The sequence below is a fragment of the Erinaceus europaeus genome, chromosome 10 (genome assembly GCF_950295315.1).
Source record: "Erinaceus europaeus chromosome 10, mEriEur2.1, whole genome shotgun sequence".
In the NCBI taxonomy this organism is placed as follows: Eukaryota; Metazoa; Chordata; class Mammalia; order Eulipotyphla; family Erinaceidae; genus Erinaceus; species Erinaceus europaeus.
This window is the reverse complement of record NC_080171.1, coordinates 91,541,924-91,563,061: the sequence shown is the minus strand read 5'-3', so window position 1 is coordinate 91,563,061 and position 21,138 is coordinate 91,541,924. Positions and strand designations below refer to the sequence as shown.

General features: G+C 42.2%; 1 protein-coding gene across 4 annotated transcripts in view; it reads left to right on the top strand.

Moving 5' to 3' along the window:
* CDK5RAP2 (CDK5 regulatory subunit associated protein 2) overlaps nucleotides 1-21,138 on the top strand; it is a 236,132-nt gene that overhangs the window by 101,874 nt on the left and 113,120 nt on the right. For all 4 annotated transcript variants that reach the window (XM_060200065.1, XM_060200066.1, XM_060200067.1 and 1 more), the window contains 2 exons: nucleotides 2,964-3,107; nucleotides 14,101-14,198. In XM_060200065.1, coding sequence (XP_060056048.1) covers nucleotides 2,964-3,107; nucleotides 14,101-14,198 — 242 coding nt within the window. The remainder of the gene's footprint in view (nucleotides 1-2,963; nucleotides 3,108-14,100; nucleotides 14,199-21,138) is intronic.

Genomic DNA, 21,138 nt, shown 5'->3' with positions numbered 1-21,138 from the left:
TAAGCTTCCCACCTAATCATCTCACAGTGAGGTCACATTGCTATTCCATTTCCACACAGAGCTTTGGAGAACATCACTCTCAATTGTAGATGGATGGTGTAAACTCATCAAAGTTTATATGGAGAAAGACATTGCCAAAACAGACAGGACATAAAGGAAATAGAAACAGTGGAAAGAAGAAAACTGGGAAAAAGAATGAGGAAGAGGAGGAGGAGAAGGAGGAGGGGAGAATAGGAGGGGCGGAGAAATAAAATCAGAACCTGTCAGACAAACAAAAAGGTGAGAGAGATAAGAAAATAGGAGGCTTGATTCAAGAGTTCTGCAATATGATAAACAAGGGTTCCAGAAAGATAGAACATACAAAGCAGAGGGAAGAAAGACTTCAAAGTAATAGGAGGAAAATGTCCAGAATGGAAAGATAGGCACATTAAAAGGACCTTTTGTGCTTTTTGAAAGCACTATAAATGGAAAAAATAGCTATTCCTCAAGCTTTGTCATTGTGGGAGTTCAGAACACAGGGGTAAAGAGAGAATCTGAAAGACTTGCAGAGAGAAAAATGTAGATTCTATATAAAGTAGTTTGACTCAAAATGACACTAGAATTCTCAACAGCAACACTGGAATCCAGAAGACAGGGGGAATTGTGATTTCCAATCCAACATTGTGTTCCTCAGCCAAGCTGCTAGCAAGAGTGTGAGCAGGAAAAAGACATTTGCAGACAGTCAATGCCGAAAATCACTTGCCTCCCATGTACTCTTTGGAAGAAATTCTTGGACGATGAGTCCCTGCATACGTAACTAAAAAAAGACAAGAGACATGGGATCCAGAAAATAGGGAATTCACCCAGGATATGAAGGGCTGTCCTAGGAAAACATCCATCTGTGAAGGGAAAGCTTCAGTTGAAGCTTTTCTCTAAGAAACTGAAATGGGACTAACCCATCATTTACCTGATATTACTGACTCTGTCTGAGAAGGGATTTAAAATTCTTTTGAAAGAGTTTGCAGGTAGATCTACATTAAGTACAGAATTTAGTTTTGTGAACTAGTAAATACATAGAACCAAGTGGTTGTTATTGATTTCAAGAAAAGCAAAGAATTGAACATGGAAAGAAATGTAATGATGGAACAGAATGAGGTGTGAACAGTATGTGTGTGGGCACAATAATGTGAATGCAGAATACTGACTTCACTAAAATTGTGACACAACTGCTAGGAAAAGTGTTGGTGGCTGATGACATAAAAACCAAATCCTTAAATTATGATAAGAGCCAGTAGATAAACTTCTTCAAATTGGAGAATAGGAATGCATTATACAAACATGGAAGTAAGTAGCGGAAGAAACCATTAAAAAAGGGGGCTGGGCGGAAGCGCAGAGGGTTAAGCACACAGGGTTAAGCGCACATGGTGCGAAGCACAAGGACCAGGGCAAGGATCCCTGTTTGAGACCCCGGCTCCCTGCCTGCAGGGGGGTCGCTTCGCAAGAGGCGAAGCAGGTCTGAAGGTATTTATCTTTCTCTCCCCCTCTCTGTCTTCTCCTCTTCTCTCGATTTCTCTCTGTCCTATCCAACAACAATAGCTATAATAACAATAACGACTACAACAAGGGCAACAAAATGGGGAAAACTGCCTGCAGGAGCAGTGGATTCATAGTGTAGGCACCGAGCCTCAGCAATAACCCTAGAGGAGAAAGGGGAAAAAAAAACATTAAAAAAAAAAAAAAGAAGCGAGTTTAAGATTGTATTTTTCTGGGAATGGGCCTCAGGTAAAAAGTAGGTGGGTCAGGGACAGCTGTTTTTGACTTAAGTTTTACAGTAGTATTTGATTATTAATCATTACTAAGATATGCTTTGTGTGTGTGTGTGTGTGTGAGAGAGAGAGAGAGAGAGAGAGAGAGAGAGAGAGAGAGAGATAAGGAAAACAATGGTTTACAGTTGTTCCCACATGGGTACAATTTCTCATTCAACCACCAGCTAAGGTCCTACTCCATCACTGTTCTCCAATATCCTCTCAACCCTCGCTTTCCCCCATATCTTTGACGTTGCTGCAACAGACCACATCTAGTCTAGGTTTCACCCTGTGTTTTGCTTTTTCTTCCTTGTTTCTTAAGTTCTACTACAAGTAAGATCATCTGGTATGTATTCTTCTGACTGATTTTACTTAATGTGATTCCTTCACATTCTAGTCAAGATTAAGCAAAGGGGATGATTTCATTTTTAATAGCTGAGCAGTGTTCCAGTGTTATACTTGGACTTTTAAAAAATGAAAATTAACAGTGTAACATAAGCACAGCTGTATTGTGACAACTCTAGAAATCTCATTTTGGTTATTTGATTTCTAGTTCTTCCTGTTACACCTCATTGGATTTTTTACAAAGAATTGCCTCTGATTTTTGTTTTGTTTTGTTTATTTGTGTTTACTTAAGTTCTTGGAACTTAACCAGACCCCTCAGTTATATTTGCAGTGTTAGCTTTTAGAAAGTTAGAGCTCAATAAATGTAGACAGTTCAAGTTCTGTCAAATGTTTAATCTTTCACAAGTGACTAAACCTTGCTTGGCTGCAATATGGACAACCCATCTAGTCACAGCAGAGACCCCATAAAATAGGAGAGAGACCCAGTATTCCACCTTGGCCACGGAGGGCCCACGATTGGGGCTCAGTCCCATGAAGCTGGAGCCTGGGCTTTATGCTCCATACCCACAGGGACTCAGTTACAGTAATGGTGACAAGGAGGATATGTCAGCACTGCTCCCATCCATGGCTATGCCAACGTGCTGCCCTTCTCCAAGGTGTACAAACACACAAATGGGGTTGCATTACCATTCTGTAGCATTTTGCAACGATGGAAATTATTTTGAAGACTTACAGATTACCATGATGAAAGAATAAGAGTTTGGGACAATCTTTTAATACATATTTTTTCTTGATGAAAACTCCCCTACGATTTGTTTTGTTGTGTTTTCTTAGAAATTCAATGAACAAGATTTGGAAGCAGTACAGCAGCACCATTATTTAATGACTGCAGAGGATCTTGGGTTCAGGAGTGAAGACTTAATAACAGAAAAGTGCTCTTCTCAACAGTCACCAGGCAGCAAAATCATCTTTTCTGAGGTAAGCTCGACTGAAATTGGACGTTCTCATGTGAATTCATATTCTTTCCTGACACATATTTGATAAGTCCTTTGATGTAGAGATCCTCAAATGTCTTCTTGCTGATAATTGAGCTCACAACAGGTAGGAGGAGGAGGAGTTCTTAACCTTACAGATTAATATCCTTCAGCTGAGCATTGGTTTTTCCACCACACAGGAAACAGAAATCACAGCTCATTAAAGACAGACCTCATATTTGTCTTCCAGGGTTTGTTTACCTCTCTAGAACCATGTAATTTCAAGTGTGAAAAAAGATCTCGTTCAAGTGCATATAAGAACTGGCATGGCAATCCCTTCCTGATATGTTCCAGAGTTACCTTTCTACCCTTGTTTTCTCTCATTCTCCATTGTCTCTAACTTCCTGCAGAGTCTTAAAAATCCTCTGTTTGGGGAGTTGGGCTCAGTGGGTTAAGTGCACAGGGTGCAAAGCGCAAGGACTGGTGTAAGGATCCTGGTTCAAGCCCCCGGCTCCCCACCCGCAGGGGAGTTGCTTCACAGGCAGTGAAGCAGGTCTACAGGTGTCTTTCTCTACCCCTCTCTGTCTTCCTCTCCTCTCTCCATTTCTCTCTGTCTTAATGTCAATGACAGCAACAATAACTACAACAACAATAAAAAACAACAAGGGCAACAAAAGGGAAAATCAGTAAATATATATTAAAAAAATTTTTTTTTAAATGCTTTGTTTGGGGGGCTGGGTGAGAGCAGACCGAGTTAAATGCTTATCGTGTGAAGCATGGAGACCGGCATAAGGATCCTGTTTCGAGCCCCCTCCCCCTGGTTCCCTACATGCAGGGGGGTTGCTTCACTAGCAGGTCTGTAGGTGTCTATCTCTCCCCCCCCCCCACTCTATCTTCCCCTCCTCTCTCAATTTCTCTCTGTCCTGTCCAACAATAGCAGCAGCAACAATGGAAAAAAAGATGGCCACCGGGAGCGGTGGATTTGTAGCTCAGGCACCAAGCCCCAGCAGTAACCCTGGAAGCAAAAAAAGAAAAATCCCTAAAAAATGCTCTGTTTCTACCTTGGTGCCTTTGAAGCAGGCATTCCATCTGCCTGTGATGCCTTTCCCTTCCTTGTTTACCTGGTGATTCCTGAATGTCGCTCAAGGCATCACGTCTTTTCCCTCCTCTGTGCTTTCTGTCCTGAGCCTGCTTAGAAATGAGCAATGTTCCTTTTTCCTCTCTGGTGCTTTGTGTGCCCATCTGTTGCCGCACTTAGTCCTGTTTTGACATTCAGAGGGTCCTCTTTTGTGTTTTCCTCCACTCAAGCCCCTGTCTACCATGGACTGAAACTTCAGGGGTAGGAATCTGGCATTTATGTGTGAATTTTGGTGCTTAGCTCAGTGCTTGGCTCAGTGAATACTGAGTGAAAAATGAATGTATTGGTTGGTGAGAGATGCATAAGGATTGTCCTGAACCCTAGTGGCTTGCATATGATGTAACTAAATAGCCAGATAGGGGAAAAAGAAAGATCACTATAGGCCAAATTCTTTTTTTTTTCCCCCTTAAACCTTGATTTAATTAAGTTCATACATTCAGAAGACAGAGAACTCTTATACAAATTAGTTCTCTGATGAATGGCTCTGATCATGACTTGTGGCTTTGTGAAGGGTGATTCTCAAAATAATTAACAGTGGTACAGCACAGACGTAAGCTTTCAGAACAGACTTCATCTGTAGGAGGTCTGCTGTGATGCCAGCCACCAACCCAATGCTAACCTGTAATAAGGTCCAACGTGTTTAAAAATGAAGTTCCAGCCCCTCAAGTTAGTTCATATGGACAGATCCGCACTAATTTGAATTTGTTTAGTAAAAGTTTGCTATTTTGAATCATGTTTTAGTCATTTAGAGTGTGTAAATGTTTAGCAGAATCTTCACAAATCTATTGAACAGGGTATGTTAATAATTTAGCTTCATGGGAGTCGGTGGCGCAGTGGGTTAAGCGCACGTGGCGCAAAGCGCAGGGCCCGGCGTAAGGATCCCGGTTCGAGCCCCCGGCTCCCCACCTGCAGGGGAGTCGCTTCACGGGCGGTGAAGCAGGTCTGCAGGTGTCTATCTTTCTCTCCCCCTCTCTGTCTTCCCCTCTTCTCTCCATTTCTCTCTGTCCTATCCAACAACAAAGCAACGTCAACAATGGCAATAATAACCGCAACGAGGCTGCAACAACTAGGGCAACAAAAAGGGGAAAAAATGGCCTCCAGGAGCGGTGGATTCATGGTGCAGGCATCGAGCCCAGCAATAACCCTGGAGGAAAAAAGAAAAAACAAAAAAATTTAGCTTCACAACTTTCTTTTTTGCTGTGTGCCTGACAGTACTTGCATTTTGTATAACCACAAGCACAAAGTCATTTGATGGGTCTTTGGTTATATTTAGATTCTGATGATCTTTAAGTTACTGTGCAAAAATCTCAATGTTTGGGGGCCGGGTGGTGGCACACTTGGTTGAGTGCACATGTTACAATGCACAAGGACCCAGGTTCAAGTCCCAGTCCCCACCTGCAGGGGGAAAGCTTTACAAGTGGTGAAGCAGTGCTGCAAGTGTCTCTCTATATCTCTCTCTCTTGAACTCTCCCTTTCCTCTTGATTTCTGGCTGTCTTCATCAAATAAATAAATAAAAACACCAAAAAATCTCAATGTTTTAGCAAAAGTTTTAATCTCGTGTGCTGTAGGGTTAATGGAAACTTGTGGCTAAATAATTAAAAATTATCTCTAGGAATTAAAATTTTCCAATAGTTTAAGGAACCCTAACTGTTGCAGCTTATTGTCTTCCCCCACCCTAAAGGGTAAACTTTTCAGGTTATGTAGTTATTTCTTTGTAGAAATGTGGATTTTTCTGCTCTGTCCTTGGCCATTTTGTGTTGATTTAGGATTTATCCTTTGCCCATTTTTACAAAGAGCTTGAGGCTGTAATGATGTCTCCATTGACTCTGGGCAGTCTGTTTTCCTTTCAATCTTTCTGGAATCTTGAGATTTAATGTTGAATGATCAGGGAATTTAAAAATGAGAGAGTAAAGCATACTGGCCATATCTAAGTTGCTGCAGCCAGAGATTTATGGCTTGGCTATTGACATGGTTGGGGCAAACTGCTGCTGAATTTCCCGAATATTAAAATAAATGTCTTTGTTGCAGAGCTGTGACATAGCTACTGAAATAGACACCATCTATCTACCTGGCCACTAAGTAAACTCTGATTACCAAGACATGAGCCTTTAAGCTTTCTCCACCTATCTGCTGCCTCTGCAGATTGTGGTCAGCACATTACATGTGTTTCCTTCCGGTCATTAAGGGAACAGTGGTCGAATAGGAAATGCCCTGACTTTGGTGTTGGAATATCAGTTCTGTTCCTTATTAGCTCTTTGACCTTGGACAAGTAACTTAATCTCTCTGAAATTCACTCTCTTAGTCTATAAAAAAGGAGGATTACATATCTACCTCCTGAGAGGATTAGAAATAGTGTTGTATTAGTTAAGGTTGTTTTGGTTGCAAGCTGTAGAATCCAGCAGAGAGTATTTTGAGCAGAACAACAATAATGAAAGGGTGTGTTTCTTTGGAATGTACTGGAGGCTGTCACAGATAGCATGAGAGAATAACCACATCTTGGGAAGAGTGGAATGATGGCAGCCTTATGGAAAGTTGACTGTCTTGTGGCTCTTTGCCAGCTACAACTCCCAAACTTCTTTAAATCTCTGAGTTCTGGCAGAGACTCTTCATGGTGTAGTGAGAACCTAGGTGCTTGTTCATAGAGAGAAGGGGTCTTCTGGTGATTCAGCTCTTTATTTTAGGGGTAGTTCTTGGAGGAGATGGGATTGATGATAATCTGGGCGATCATTTCAAGGACTATGGAGAAGTCAGACACATCGTCATTGTGTTGACAGTCACGTCTTCTCTGGGGTAGGAGGCCTCTTCTCTGGTTAGTTTCGTGTTTGGAGGAGCAGGATAGTATGGGTATTGGTTGATCCTGTTGAGCGGGTGCTAGAAATCCCCCCCCCCCCCAGAAGCTTGGCCCTCAGCCTCTTTTCTAGGAGGACCACTGATTTTTCAGCTCTGCTGAGGGAGCCAAATGACTTCATTCTAATGGGGCATGATTCAACACAGGGGAAAAGGTGATTGATGAAATGGTAGCCAAGTGGCTCTGAAGAGTTCATTTATTTAACATGGGTGAACAATTTGCTTCTAGGAAGATATTGACTCACTCTGATTTCCATTATGCAAAATATCCACAGGAATCTCTGCTTTTAAGATTCATATTGGTCTTTGCATTCCTCTCTTGTCTATTTAATCATCAGTTCAGCAAGCATTCCTGGCGACATTTGAATTTGTGTCAGGCAATGTGTCTGTCTCAGGACACTGCTGTCCTCAGAGAGTCCCAGGCCCGTAAACAGGTGCTTGATGCACTAACTCCAGGGTGAAGGCAAGGTAGGGCATCACAGAAGCTGGTGCTAGGTGTCTCTCAGTCGATGAAGACTTCCTGAGGAGAGTTCTGATGGAAGTAGATAGAGCCAGATGTTCCAGAGTCTGTCAGTGGAGTGGAGTCCCATTTCTATTGAAGTGAAAATATGGGAGGAAAGGAAGTGCATGTGTGGTCAGCTGGTAGGAAGGGAGCAGGGCTGAGGAGAGCAAAACGTGGAAAAGGATAGGAATTGCTGTCAGAAGGAAGCAGATAGGAGAGCTGAGCCGGGCACTGCAGATCCCTGACGTCATAGTAGGTCATCCTCTAGGGCCGAAAGCCTGGTCCACTGTGATCCAGTTAAGGTACAGATCTCTGGGGCAGATTTTCTTTACAGTTCACACCTGGAGTGCTTTTCTTTCTTTTTTTTTTTATTTTTAAATTTTTAAAATTTATTACTTATTCCCTTTTGTTGCCCTTGTTGTTTTATTGTTGTAGTTATGATTGATGTCGTTGTTATTGGATAGGACAGAGAGAAATGGAGAGAGGAGGGGAAGACAGAGGGGGAGAGAAAGATAGACACCTGCAGACCTGCTTCACCGCTTGTGAAGCGATTCCCCTGCAGGTGTGGAGCCGAGGGCTCGAACCAGGATCCTTATGCCAGTCCTTGCTCTTTGCGCCACCTGTGCTTAACCCACTGCGCTACTGCCTGACGCCCCCTGGAGTGTTTTTCTATCCACCAGATGCATCTTTCTTTTTTCTTAATCCTTCTTGATTGGTTTTTATGTTACTTATCTAGTAAGCTCAAGTTCTGAATGGACTCAAGCAAATTAGCTCCCTTCTTGGGAACTAAGTTCCTTCATCTGCAAATGTGAAGGTTAATATACCCACCTGGGTGGATGTCATTACTAGAGATGATCTGTCTGAAGCTCCTACATTGCCCTGGAGTATATACATAATAGGCTATATTTATCAAGGGGTTACTCCATGCCAGGCCTCATTCTGAGAACTTGGTATAGATTAGCTCATTGAATCCCTTTCACAACTCTTTGAGATGTGTAGAATTTTTTTTTTTAATTTGTGGTTTAATAGTGTTTTACAAGGTTACATAGAGTATAATTCCAAGCTTCTGTGCCCCCATCCTCCCAGTGGTAACCACCATACTTGAGATGTGTGGAATTATTATTTCCATTCTTGCCCAAGGCCACACAGTTAATAAGGCCATACATTAAAAAAAATTTTTTTTATTTATAAAAAGGAAACATAGACTAAACCATAGGATAAGAGGGGTACAACTTTGCACAGTTCCCACCACCAGAACTCCATATCCCCTCCCCTCCCCTGATAGCTTTCCTGTTCTTTAACCCTCTGGGAGTATGGACCCAAGGTCATTGTGGGATGCAGAAGGTGGAAGGGCTGGCTTCTGTAATTGCTTCTCCGTTGAACATGGGCATTGACAGGTGGATCCATACTCCCAGTCTGCCTCTCTCTTTCCCTAGTGGGGAAGGGCTCTGGGATAGCAGAGCTCCAGGACACATTGGTGGGGTTGTCTGTCCAGGGAAGTCTGGTCAGCATCATGCTAGCATCTGGAACCTGGTGGCTGAAAAGAGAGTTAACATACAAAGCCAAGAAGATTCGGAGGACCTAGTGGGGGTTATATTGCTATACGGGAAACTGGGGAATGTTATGCATGTACAAACTATTGTACTTACTGTTGAATGTAAAACATTAATTCCCCAATAAAAAAAACAAAACAAAACCAAAACAAAACAACATACAAAGCCAAACAAATTATTGACCAATCATGGACCTAAAGGCTGGAATAGTGCAGATGAAGAGTTGGGGGGTCCTCCATTTTGTAGATAGCTAGTAGGCATATTTTAGTTATATTCCAAAGGGCCTGTGGCTATACTAGTTTTTTTTTTTCTTTTTATTTTCCCCTGAGCCTGAAATCTGATATGCACGTGGATCCAAGTTTTTGTCTGGGGAGATGATGTCATGGCTGGAAAAAGGACCAGAAAGTTGGATCAGGGAAGAGAGTAGCTCCCTAGTATGGGAAAGAGGTATAAATATTGTTGACTGTAGACCTCATCAATTTGATGTGATCTGGGGCCCACATTCACCTTAAGAGCCTATGAGCTCACACATTGTTAACTAGCACTACTTCTCATAGAAGGTGCTCATGAAGCAATAGGTTGTCTTTCTTTCATTCTTACTGTTAGCTGGCTTTTCTCTGGCTGACGGTGATCACATGCTTAGTGCCCAGCTTTGCACATGTTCAGGTGTGTTCATGGGCTTACTGAGAGCATGTCCCGTGTAGCCTGACTTCCGGGGCCCACACTTTCCAGACCAATCTGATCTTGGGCATGTTATGGGCTCTCTCTGCTTGTTTCCTTCTTCCTGCAATGGGGAAAGTCATAACACTTAACCTCCTTTGATTCACGTGAGGATTAAATGAGAAACCACCAAGAACACTCAGCATAGTGGCTAACAAAATGAGGATACCCTAGACTCTTTATCCTGATATCCTGTTGAATTCTTTCTTAGTCTCTTCTCTGGGACCCCCTCTCTACACACATGGTGTGTACAGGGGGCAGCCAGGAATCTCACATGATGTTGTCACTGTATAAAGTACATTTGGAAGAATGTCGAGCCACTGGCATGTGGATGTCTTACAAAAGGCCCTGGCATTTCTAGCATTCTGGGTGACTAATGTACTGTGATTGAACTGGTGATTTTGAATTTAAAAACCTTAATTAGTAGGTGGTACCTTTGCTGTAGTATCTGTTATCCTTTTGTTTAGCTGCTGTTAGGGATGTGAAGGGACCCCCCCTGCAGGTGGGGATCCAGGGGCTCGAACCGGGATCCTTACGCTGGTGCTTGTGCTTTGTGCCATTGCACTTGACCCCTTGCGCTACTGCCCGACTCCTGGAAACCAATTATTTAAAAACCCATTGTAAAAAATGCTATAGTAACGGTGTGGTTTAAGATCTAGAGTTGTAGTAGTAGCTATAGTTTTGAAGCAGTGATAAGAATAAATACTTTGAGATACCTGCAACCACATAAAGAGTAATGGTATCTCTTTTGATGGTAGTCACAGGATAACACTCATACTGTGGGTTGTAGTAATAGCATATCCATTTAATTCATAATTGAAGATTGCTGGATGTCAGTTAGAGGCTAGTGGCAGTAAAGATGTAACTTTTCCCCCATCATATCCACACAGCTCCTGAATCTTAATCTAGAACTCCTATCTAGATGACATCTTTTTTTTTGCCACCCCCTGGATTAGACTCATGCATGTGCCATTTCATCATGCCTGGGCCAACTTTTCATTGTGTGTCTGTGTGTGTATGTTTGTGTGTGTGTGAAAGAGAGAGGGAGGGAGAGAGAGAGAGAATAGCACCAGAGCTTCCTCCAGTGCTATAACCCTTCCCATGTGGTACCAGGGTTTGAATCTCAGCCACATTGCATGGTAAGGTTTTAGCTTAACTTTAAGAGAAAGTGCAAGTCATTGTGAAGTACAAGTCCGGCTTGCAGCTCTGTTCGCTCTATTAAATTGGGTGTCTCTCCTGACATTCAGAGAGCGTCTAATCTAGGCTGAGTGTCCAGCACACATTAACTTTGTTTTTTCAATTTCTCCTCATTTTAAAATAACTTTATCTTTATAGGCAATTTGTTATTATCATTTGCTTTGTTTTTTTCTTACACTTGATAGGACAGAGAGAAATTGAGAGTGGTGGAAATAGAGAAGGAGTTTCATCTCTGCTGTAGCTCCCCCCTTACAGGTGGGGACCTGGGGTTGAACCCAGATCCTTGCACATGTACTCAATCAAGTGCACCACTACTCAGCTCCAGCAGTTTTATTTATTTACTTATTTATTTATTCATTTATTTTCTGAAAGGAATTCACTTTTCCTGAGCCATGTGAAGTCCTTTCTGTAATTTCTGAATTCCTTAGTGCTATTCCTATCAGTCAGTGATATTTTTCTGTAAGCATAGACTTTCTCCTGTGTAACATGGCTCAGCCATCACAACCAGGGAATAATAGAGATTCAGCTGAAACCCAGCTCTGCCTTCTAATTCTCATTCATGTTTTTACTATGTCCTGTGATCCCCTTTGCAGCAAAAGGGACCACTTCAGAATTATTCTCTGCACTTGATAATCTTGATTGTTTGTAGTTTTTCAGTTTGCGGTGTTCCTCAGGTTTTCCTTGGCTTTCATGACCTCAATACTTTGGTAGTGTTGAAGCCCACTGAACTGTAGAATGCTCATCAGTTTGAGTATGTCTGGTGTTTCTTGGTCATTGAATTTATGCTAGACATCTTTGGTGAGAATATCACAGTAGTAATGCTGTGTTCTTCTCATGTGTCCTATCTGATGTTATTTAGATTTGTTTCACTACTGATCATGTTGACTCTAACTTTATAAATGTGATGTTTGCTAGCTGACTCAGCTAGATAGCTACTGGTTTCCCTTTGTAATTAGTAAGTATTTTTGTGGAGTTATTTTGAGTCTCCCTCCCTCCCTCTCCATATATATATATATATATATTGGCCAGAGCACTGCTCAGTTTAGGCTTATGGAGGTGTGGGGGATTGAACCTGTGACCTGGGAGCCTCAGGCAAGAGAGTCAGTTTGCATAACCATTATGCTATCCCCCCGACCCTAAATAAAATCCCCTGTCATCTTTCTACTGATTAGTTTTAACACCCTTTTATGTTTCTTGGCTGAATTGTTTATTACCAAGATGGTCACCACATGGCGCTTAGTTCCATTGCTCTTTCTACATTTATTTTTATTATTTTTATTTTTCCAATTGAAAAGAAAAACTCATTCTTCTTCCCATTATTTATGCCGGTATGCCCACATTAATTTCTATTTTCTTTATTAGGTTGTAATTTGTTACTGTTGTTATGTGTTTTGGCGCTCAAATTATCCCAGATTTAGCCTTTTTAAAGTAGTTCCTGTGTCCTTTTAAAGTGTTCATTTAAATGCTTCCTTATGATCTAGAGATAGCTTGCATTATTCTCTTCTCCTCCCCCTCTGTTCCCCTCCCCCAATTTATCCTTGCGTTATTCTTAACTTCTTTGCCCCAATACTGGAATTGGTCATTTCTACTAGGGCTGCTGGTTCCTCACATTGTACAATTTAACTTTTTCCTCTTTTCTTCTTTCTTTTTTTCTTCTTTTTTCTTTCTGTTTTATAGCTCTATGGTGTGGTATTTATTATCTACCATCTTATAGGCAGGTACACCAAATTTCTAGTAAGTTTTTCAGGTGGTAGAACTTGTTAGGTGGCAGAGCCAAAATTTGAACTTTGAAAATCAATTTCCTATTTGTGAATGTTAATCCACAAAGTTCCATCCCCATCTTCTCAGTGGGGGGAGTTCCGAACCTCAGAGAAGTTTATTAAGCTAGTAGCCCTACATCATACAACTTTGAGTGGCAGAGATCTGTCTTAGGTTTCTTTCTGTCAGTTTGGGATGCCTTTAAGGTGTGGCTCCTTGATTTTCCTTTACTTATTTATTTATTTATTTATTATTCTGAGAAATGTTATGTATGCACAAACTATTGTATTTACTGTCAAATGTAAACCATTAATCCCCCAGTAAAGAAATTAATTTTTAAAATTATTTTTATTTATTGGATAGAGATAGAAATTGAGAGGATGGGAGTCGGGCTGTAGTGCAGCGGGTTAAGTGCAGGTGGCGCAAAGCACAAGGACCGGCATAAGGATCCTGGTTCCAACCCCAGCTCCCCACCTGCAGGGGAGTCGCTTCACAGGCGGTGAAGCAGGTCTGCAGGTGTCTATCTTTCTCTCCCCCTCTCTGTCTTCCCCTCCTCTATCCATTTCTCTCTGTCCTATCCAACAACGACGACAACAGTAATAACTACAACAATAAAACAACAAGGGCAACAAAAGAGAATAAATAAATAAAATAAAATAAAAAAGAAAGAAAACCTTAAGTTAAAAAAAAAGAAATTGAGAGGGTAGGGGGAGATAGATAGATAGATAGAGAGAGAGAGAGAGAGAAACACCTGCTTCACCACTTGCAAAGCTTTCCCCCTGCAGGTGGGGACCAGAGGCCCAAACCTGGGTCCTTGTGCATTGTAACATGTGCGCTCAACCAGGTGTGCCATCACCTGCCACCCCTTGATTCTCCTTTAACATAGCTTCTTGTTTGTTATACTCAGGAGGTTTTGGTCTGAATTTTTTCCCTTTGGATCAAGAGCATGTATGGAGAGGTGTTTTTATTGAGTTATGAAAATGGCCAGCATACTAGAGGTGAGGCAGTTTGACAAGAGGCAGATCAGGTAACTGGTAGCTTCTTTTGTAGCTGCTGTTGCACAGCTCTCCACTTTTATTCTGAGATTAAGTGATGAACAGTCATTCCTCACTCCTCCTGCAGGTGGTGCCGTCTGACCACGGCCTGATCCACATTCTGGCACAGGGATCACACCTGCCTTTGGATTTAAAAACCAGAACTCACCACATATGTTTGCATAATGTGGAGATGTGCTCTTTTAAAATTCTCTCCTTAATGTCAGATGCCCTTTGTCATCTCCAGGAAAAGCAGCAATTAGACTATGAAGAGCTGATTCAGGTCTTAAAGAAAGAGCGAGACATCTATACCCACCTGGTGAAGTCTCTGCAGGACTCAGACAGGTAAGGATTTCTGTGTGGAAATGTGAGTGTGCACATAGGAGCAGACATACACTTGAGTAAAGTTTGGTGATCTCTGAGGCACTGGAGGCCTACCAGATTTCTTAGGGAGTTTAATATGCTTAGATGGCTATTGCTATATTTAAATCAGATGTATTTATTTTCTATCAAGAATGGTTTAGTTTTTCGCAGTGAATTTAGGATTAAAAAGTTCTAAGTCATGACTCAGATTTTTGTCATATTTTATTATAGATCAAAAATTGCTTCCACATATAAAATCTTCACAGCCTATGTATGGGCCAGCAACTGACTCACCTAGTAGAGCACAGATTACCATGCTGTAGGACCTGGGTTAAACCTCTGGGCCACCACATGGGAGTGTGTGTAAGAGGGAAACTTCTTTCTCCTTCTCTCTCACCTCTATCAAGAGAAAAGAAAAAAGAGAGGGGGAAAAACAAAGGTTTCTGAGAACAATGTAGTCTCTGAGTCCCAGTGATAACTCTGGTGGAAAAAACAAGAATTACAGTTGGTGAAGTAATAAATATTATTATCCATGTTTTCCATATCGTCATGAAAACTAAGAGATGGCTTGTCTAAAGTCACACAAATGGTGAGTGACAGGACCCTGGGATTCAAGTCTTTACAGAATTGCTGAAATGATTTGGTGCTAGTGAGGCGTGGCGAGGAGATTCAATTATCGGCCAACCCTCTGTGTCTATGAGGCAGGTGGCCTGTTCTGAACCTCTTTGCCCAACTGTAAACATGGCTGGCCTCAGTGATTTTTTTTTTTTTTAAACACCAAGAAGTCATCTCTATCTACACTGGGATAGTCACAGGTAAAGAATATGAAGTCTGGGGTTCATTTCAAAACCATACAGAACTGGAGAAAGTGGGCAGAAGTATCGATGGAACAAGAGTGGTTCTGGTACTGGGTATGGGGGTGTGAATAGATGTGGGAAGCACTCATTATTTGTCTTATTTTTTATCTGTCAACAATTTTCCATAGCAGACAGTTAAAAGCTTATCACCTCTCATTGCTCCTTTTCTTGTGCCCTTCACCTAAGCCATAATGAAGCCTTCTTTGCTCCGGGACCCTGTGCTCTCCTATTGTAATAGAACATGAACGTGTCCGTTTGCCTGATGCCTCAGAGCAATCACAGGTTTTTGAACTTCCATCTTCTGTGTGGAGGGCACAAGTTTATTTTGAAATGTTGTACAATAGAGAGAATCAGGGTTTCCCCACAAAGCATTTTCCTCCTTTTCCTATCTTTTGTCTCTTTTTTAGATCTTCTAGTGGGAGGCAGAGTTGGAGATCTGGGGAATCTGGGTTCTTGCCTCTCCTGATGTTATTTGTGGTCTTATTTCCACCAAAGGACGGTGTGAAGTACCAAAAGGGATGAGCAGGTCCCTTGTTCATGGCTGCTTATTAAGATTTTGAGCCTGTGACCTTCCTCCATTTGCTTTTCTAGACTCTTCTTAGTCCTTGAGAAATTATCTTGAAGGTTACCTTTGTCAGCAGACTCAAGCTAATCCCCAGTGCAACTGCCCCTCTTGCTTTTCTGCCCTTCTAGCTTCTTGGACTGGTCTTGCTTGTGAGCTCATTCTGCGGAGGGAGCCTATTTTGTTTCCAGTTCCCATGCCTGTCACAGGGGCTGGAACAGAGTAGGCACTCGGGAAACCTTCAGTGGATGAATGTTTGAGTTATCCCCCATCGTCTTAAGTTATGAGATAATTTTCAGAGTTTAAAATCTGAAATGAGTTTAGAGGAAAATGAAAACATGCTGATGAAATTCAGGGAGAAGGCATCGCTCTTTGAAAGTCAGCTTGTACAAGAAGACTCAGCTGCTAGTCATTTTCATGGGGGGGGGGGTGGAGGGGGTGAGGGAAGCTCAAAGAGGGAATGAGCAAAGTGGAGCTTCTTCAGGTAGGAGCCAACTTTGATTCTGGGCACTGATGGGCTATGTAGGTAGATGTGGTTGCTGCCAAGCCTCCTCAGCATCCTGAATGGCTCTGTGTTTCAGAGCCCCTCTGAATGAATAAAAATGTGGGGTGAGACTGCGGCAGGTCAGGGCTGTGACAGACAAAAATGTTTAAAAGTTTTCCTGTATCTTTATAGAGCTGAAATACATTTAGGGTGAGACAAGCCTAGGTCCAAATCCCAGCACTATCATCCAATTGGTCTGAGGCCTTGGATAAAGTCATTTTTCATCTTTAGCCTCTATGCTTATTATTATACAACTGAAATTCACCAGCCTAACTACATACCTACCTACTTATTTTATAGGACAGTTTTCAAACACGAGAAGATAATGTATAAAGTTCCAGTACTGCCTGAAAACTAAGTACACAGGAAGTGATAGTACTAGTTAAGTACTAGTTGTAGTACTAGTTACTACAACAACATGCAAAGTTTCGGTATGCCTCAATCTCCCGATGTACATAAACTTACAGAGCTATTGGACACTCAGCGAGAGTGCACCTCCTAGAGGCCAGAGTCGTGGGCTATGGCAGCATTGCTCACTTACGTACTGGATGAGACATAGGACATGCTTGGAAGTCAAGTGGAAAAGGAGGACCAGGAGGAAGGAAATGAATGAAGGCTAGCTGATGCCAAGGGTATTGCCTAAATTTCCGATCTCCTTGGCTAGCTAAGCCACATCTTGGTCCTTATTGAGACCTGAAAAATAGTAGTTTGTACTTCCCTGTTATTTAGAGTTTCTCAAATTTGGTAGGGATCTTGGGGGCTGGATTTTTTTTGACGAGAGGTTATCTTGTTCATTGGAGGATGTTTAGCAACATCTGACTTTTACCCCTATACTAATGGCACTCTCTCCTGCTCTCCCCCACTTGTGACAACCACCAATGTCTCCAGACATTGCGAGTTGTCTCTTTGAGGGATGAATCATCTCCAGATGAGAATGACTGATGTAACTCAAGAATCAGAAACTGTGGCCCTAACAGCATCTTTTGTCTTTTTGGGAGTTGTTAGGATATGTGGAAGGGAGGGAAAAACAAACAAACAAAAAACAAACAAAAATAACCTCTTGTTAAACTTGGACTTTTGTGTTAGACACTTTGCTCCTTCTTCTTCTTCTTCTAGAGTTTGCCGTTCTTCCGTAGCCAGTCAACAGCATCAGGTTGAGCCTGATGTAAAGTTTTGAGACCTCCTTTGAATCTGGAGAGGTGGCAGTCGTTGACTATGTGGGTCATAGTCTGTCTGTAGCTGCAGGGGCAGTTTGGGTCGTCTCTGGCTCCCCAGCGATGGAACATAGCGGCGCACTGGCCATGGCCTGTTCGATAGCGATTGAGGAGGGCCCAATCATAACGTGCTAGGTCAAAGCCAGGTTGACACTTGCAGGGGTCTGTGATGAGGTGTTTGTTCTTTACCTCAGCTGACTGCCAACTCTGTTTCCAAGAGTCTGGAACAGAGAAGTTCAGTGTAGGCATAGGGGACCAGATTGGGTGACGAGACGTCAAGCGTTGGACAGGGTGGGCGAAGATATCCGCGTATATTGGCAGGTCCGGTCGAGCGTAGACGTGGGAAATGAACTGAGATGATGCCGCATCCCGACGAATATCTGGTGGGGCGATGTTGCTAAGAACTGGCAGCCATGCTCCTTCTCATACAGCATTTCATTGAGCCCTTGTAGCAATCATGAAGGAAAGGTACTACTGCCCCTGTTTTATAGATGAGCACATCAGGACTCAAGCGTTTGAACTCATTTGCCTCTGGTGGCAGAGCTAGCTACTATCAGTGATGAAGCTAATTTGTGGTGGTGGAACTGGTTAGTGGTGGTGCACCTTTTGCAAGCTTGGATTTCTTTTCCTCCTCTCCCAGTACATTCCAGAAGGAGGAATACACAAGACTTTCTTGTCCTTCTGAATTAAGCACCTTTTATTCTACTCTTTATGCCTTGAAAAAAAAAATTGAGGAGTTGGGAAAACATCTATGACAGACACAGGAGTAGCAGCTGTGCACTTTTCACCCTGTCAGGAAATGGAAGCAAGAGTGAAGCAGTTAGCTTTCCACGGCCTTAATCACAGGAGCTTCACTAAAACAATCTCCTTTTTCTCCCCCTCCTTGTTAAATGTCTCTGCAGCATGACCACATCCAGGCGAGTGCTGTACTGTGACATCTCTGTAAGGTTTTCCATCAGCCTTACAAATTAATCATTATGATTGTCTTGAAATGGAACTCGGTACGAGTTTGCTAGTGGCGCCCCTTCCCTTGCGAGAAGACTGTTTCACAATGAGCCACCTTCAAAGCAGTGAGCATAGAAGATTAGGCATAATGGTTTATTTTCCTTCCAATTGATGGTGATTTATGTGTGCAGCTCGGTGAATGGAGCTGGAAGAGATTTTGGAAGGAGAAGTAGGGCTTTAATCTATAGCACACACATTTAGAGCAGCAGCACCTAATTTTGGGGGGCTATGGACCCCTTAAGAAATCTCATGAACTTTTCTGGACCCTGTTCCTATAAAATTCCACAGCTGCACATTGATAAGCAGTTTCAGGGTATTGATGGACTGACTTATAAGAATCATAGGCCAGACTGGACAGGGATAGATATGTTGCATGGAATTTAAAAAGGAGGCTTTTTTTTTTTCTTTTTCCTCCAGGGTTATTGCTGGGGCTTGTTGCCTATACTACAAATAACACCGCTCCTGGAGGCCATTTTCCCCAATTTGTTGCCCTTGTTGTTGTCGTTATTGTTGCTGTTTCTATTGTTGTTGGATAGGACAGAGAGAAATGGAGAGAGGAGGGGAAGACAGAGAGGGGGAGAGAAAGACAGACACCTGCAGACCTGCTTCACTGTTTGTGAATTGAGCCCCCCTGCAGGTGGGGGCCAGGGGCTAGAACCAGGATCTTTATGCCAGTCCTTGTGCTTTGCACCTTGTGTACTTAACCCGCTGTGCTACTGCCCGGCCCTCAAAAAAAGAGGCTTTCTGACTGGTTAATGTTTTTACTAGTCTTGAAAATGTACATATACTCGGATTCATTGACTGTGCCGTTGAGAATTTATCTCAAGAAATAAACCCGAGCAGCAGGCAGGACAGCTCACCTGGATATCCACCTGTTTTATCATACACAGGACCCAAGTCTGAGCCTGGCATCTACTGCAGTGGGGGAAGCTTCAGTGTTGTGGTGTCTTTTCCTTTGTCTCTATCTGTTTCTGTCTCTTTCTATCTATAGAAGAAGCCTGGTGCTGAAGACCCAGTGGTGGCAGAAGAAAAAAGAAACCTGAGTCTGAAATAAGACTTTAGGATTGTGTTCAGTAAAACATTGTTATATGGACTAGGGTCTCTGTTTCCCTGGGAGTCAGTAAAATAGGTGTAGGCCACTGCCTACATAAGTTGAGTCCACATAAGTTGAGTCCAGAGCCCTTCTGTGGATCTGCACTGACCACTTCAATAGCCATTATTTAAATTTTTTAATTTTAATTTATTTATAAAAAGGAAACACTGACAAAACCATAGGATAAGAGGGGTCATTATTTAAATTTTGATTGAAAAAAAAAAGCATTCAGTTCTTCATTGTGTGCATTTAAAATTCAATAGGCACTTTGGCTAGTGACTACCATATTAAGTAACACAGACACAGAATATTTCCACCCCCAGAGAAGGTCCTGTTGGACAATACCCACAAGATCAGTGCAGTCTTGGGAAGTATATATTTTCACAGTCTTCTCCAGTTTTGGGCTGTCAGTTCATGTAAGCTCAGGATACAGCTCAACTCAGTATCACAGTGACCCAAATATGAAGTTTGACACCCTGCCCCTGCCACCTCCATTCTACTATGCTTTTGTGAGTGGCTAAGCTATCATAGCGAAATTCTGTTGGTCCATAAATTCTTTCTATTCTTCCTCTTACCTATTCACTTTTCCATCTTTATGGCTTTTCTTTCATCCTTCTCCCCACAGCCCCAACACCACCTCTCTCAGGAGCGGCATAGTTGGTATTTTCCCTCTGAAACCAGGGTGCCGGGTGACACCAGAGATCTGGAGAGCCTCTCTTTTCATGCCCATGCCTCTCCTTTTCACACCCATGTTCATCGGGGAAGCAATTACAGAAGCCAGACCTCCCACCTTCTGCACCCCATTATGACCCTGGTCCATACTCCCAGAGAGATAAAGTATAGGAAAGTTATCAGGAGGGGATGGGATACGGAGCTCTGGTGGTGGGAATTGTGTCGAGTTGTACCCCTCTTATCCTATGGTTTTGTTAATGTTTCCTTTTTATAAATAAAAAATAAAATAAAAGACTAGGAAAGCTTTCAAGGTAGGGGATGGGATATAGAGCTCTGGTGTTGGGAATTATGTGGAATTGTACCCCTCTTATTCTATGGTCTTATTTCCATTTTATAAATTAAAAAATTATGCTTGCTAATAATTCCCAAAAGGTAAGGAAATACATGAGGAAGACACTGTTTTAAGGTTATAGATCCAGTATTATGGCAACCTTATAAAAATAGGGGAAAAGATTTGAAGGAAATACAATTAGCTACTTGTTAATTGGTGGTAGGATCATTAAAAAAAACTTTTTTTTTTCATGATTTAATAGTGATTAACAAGATTGTAGGATAACTGGGGTGCAATGCCACATAATTCGTACCACCAGAGTTCCTTGTCCCATCCCCTCCACTGGAAGTTTTCTATTCTTTATCTCTCTGGGAGTACGGACCAAAATTCTTTATGGGGTGCAGAAGGTGGAAGGTCTGATTTCTGTAACTGCTTCTACACTGGACATGGGCACTGATGGGTTGATCCATATCCCCAGCCTAGTTGGGTAGGGCTCTGGGGAGGTGAATATTATGTAGGTACTTTTATAAACAGAACAAAACTATGGGTGATGTGTAAATGAAAGGAAGTCTTGCTGGACTTTGCATCTTAACATAAATAGGTTTGTTTTACATGATGAACATATATATATAATCAACCCATAT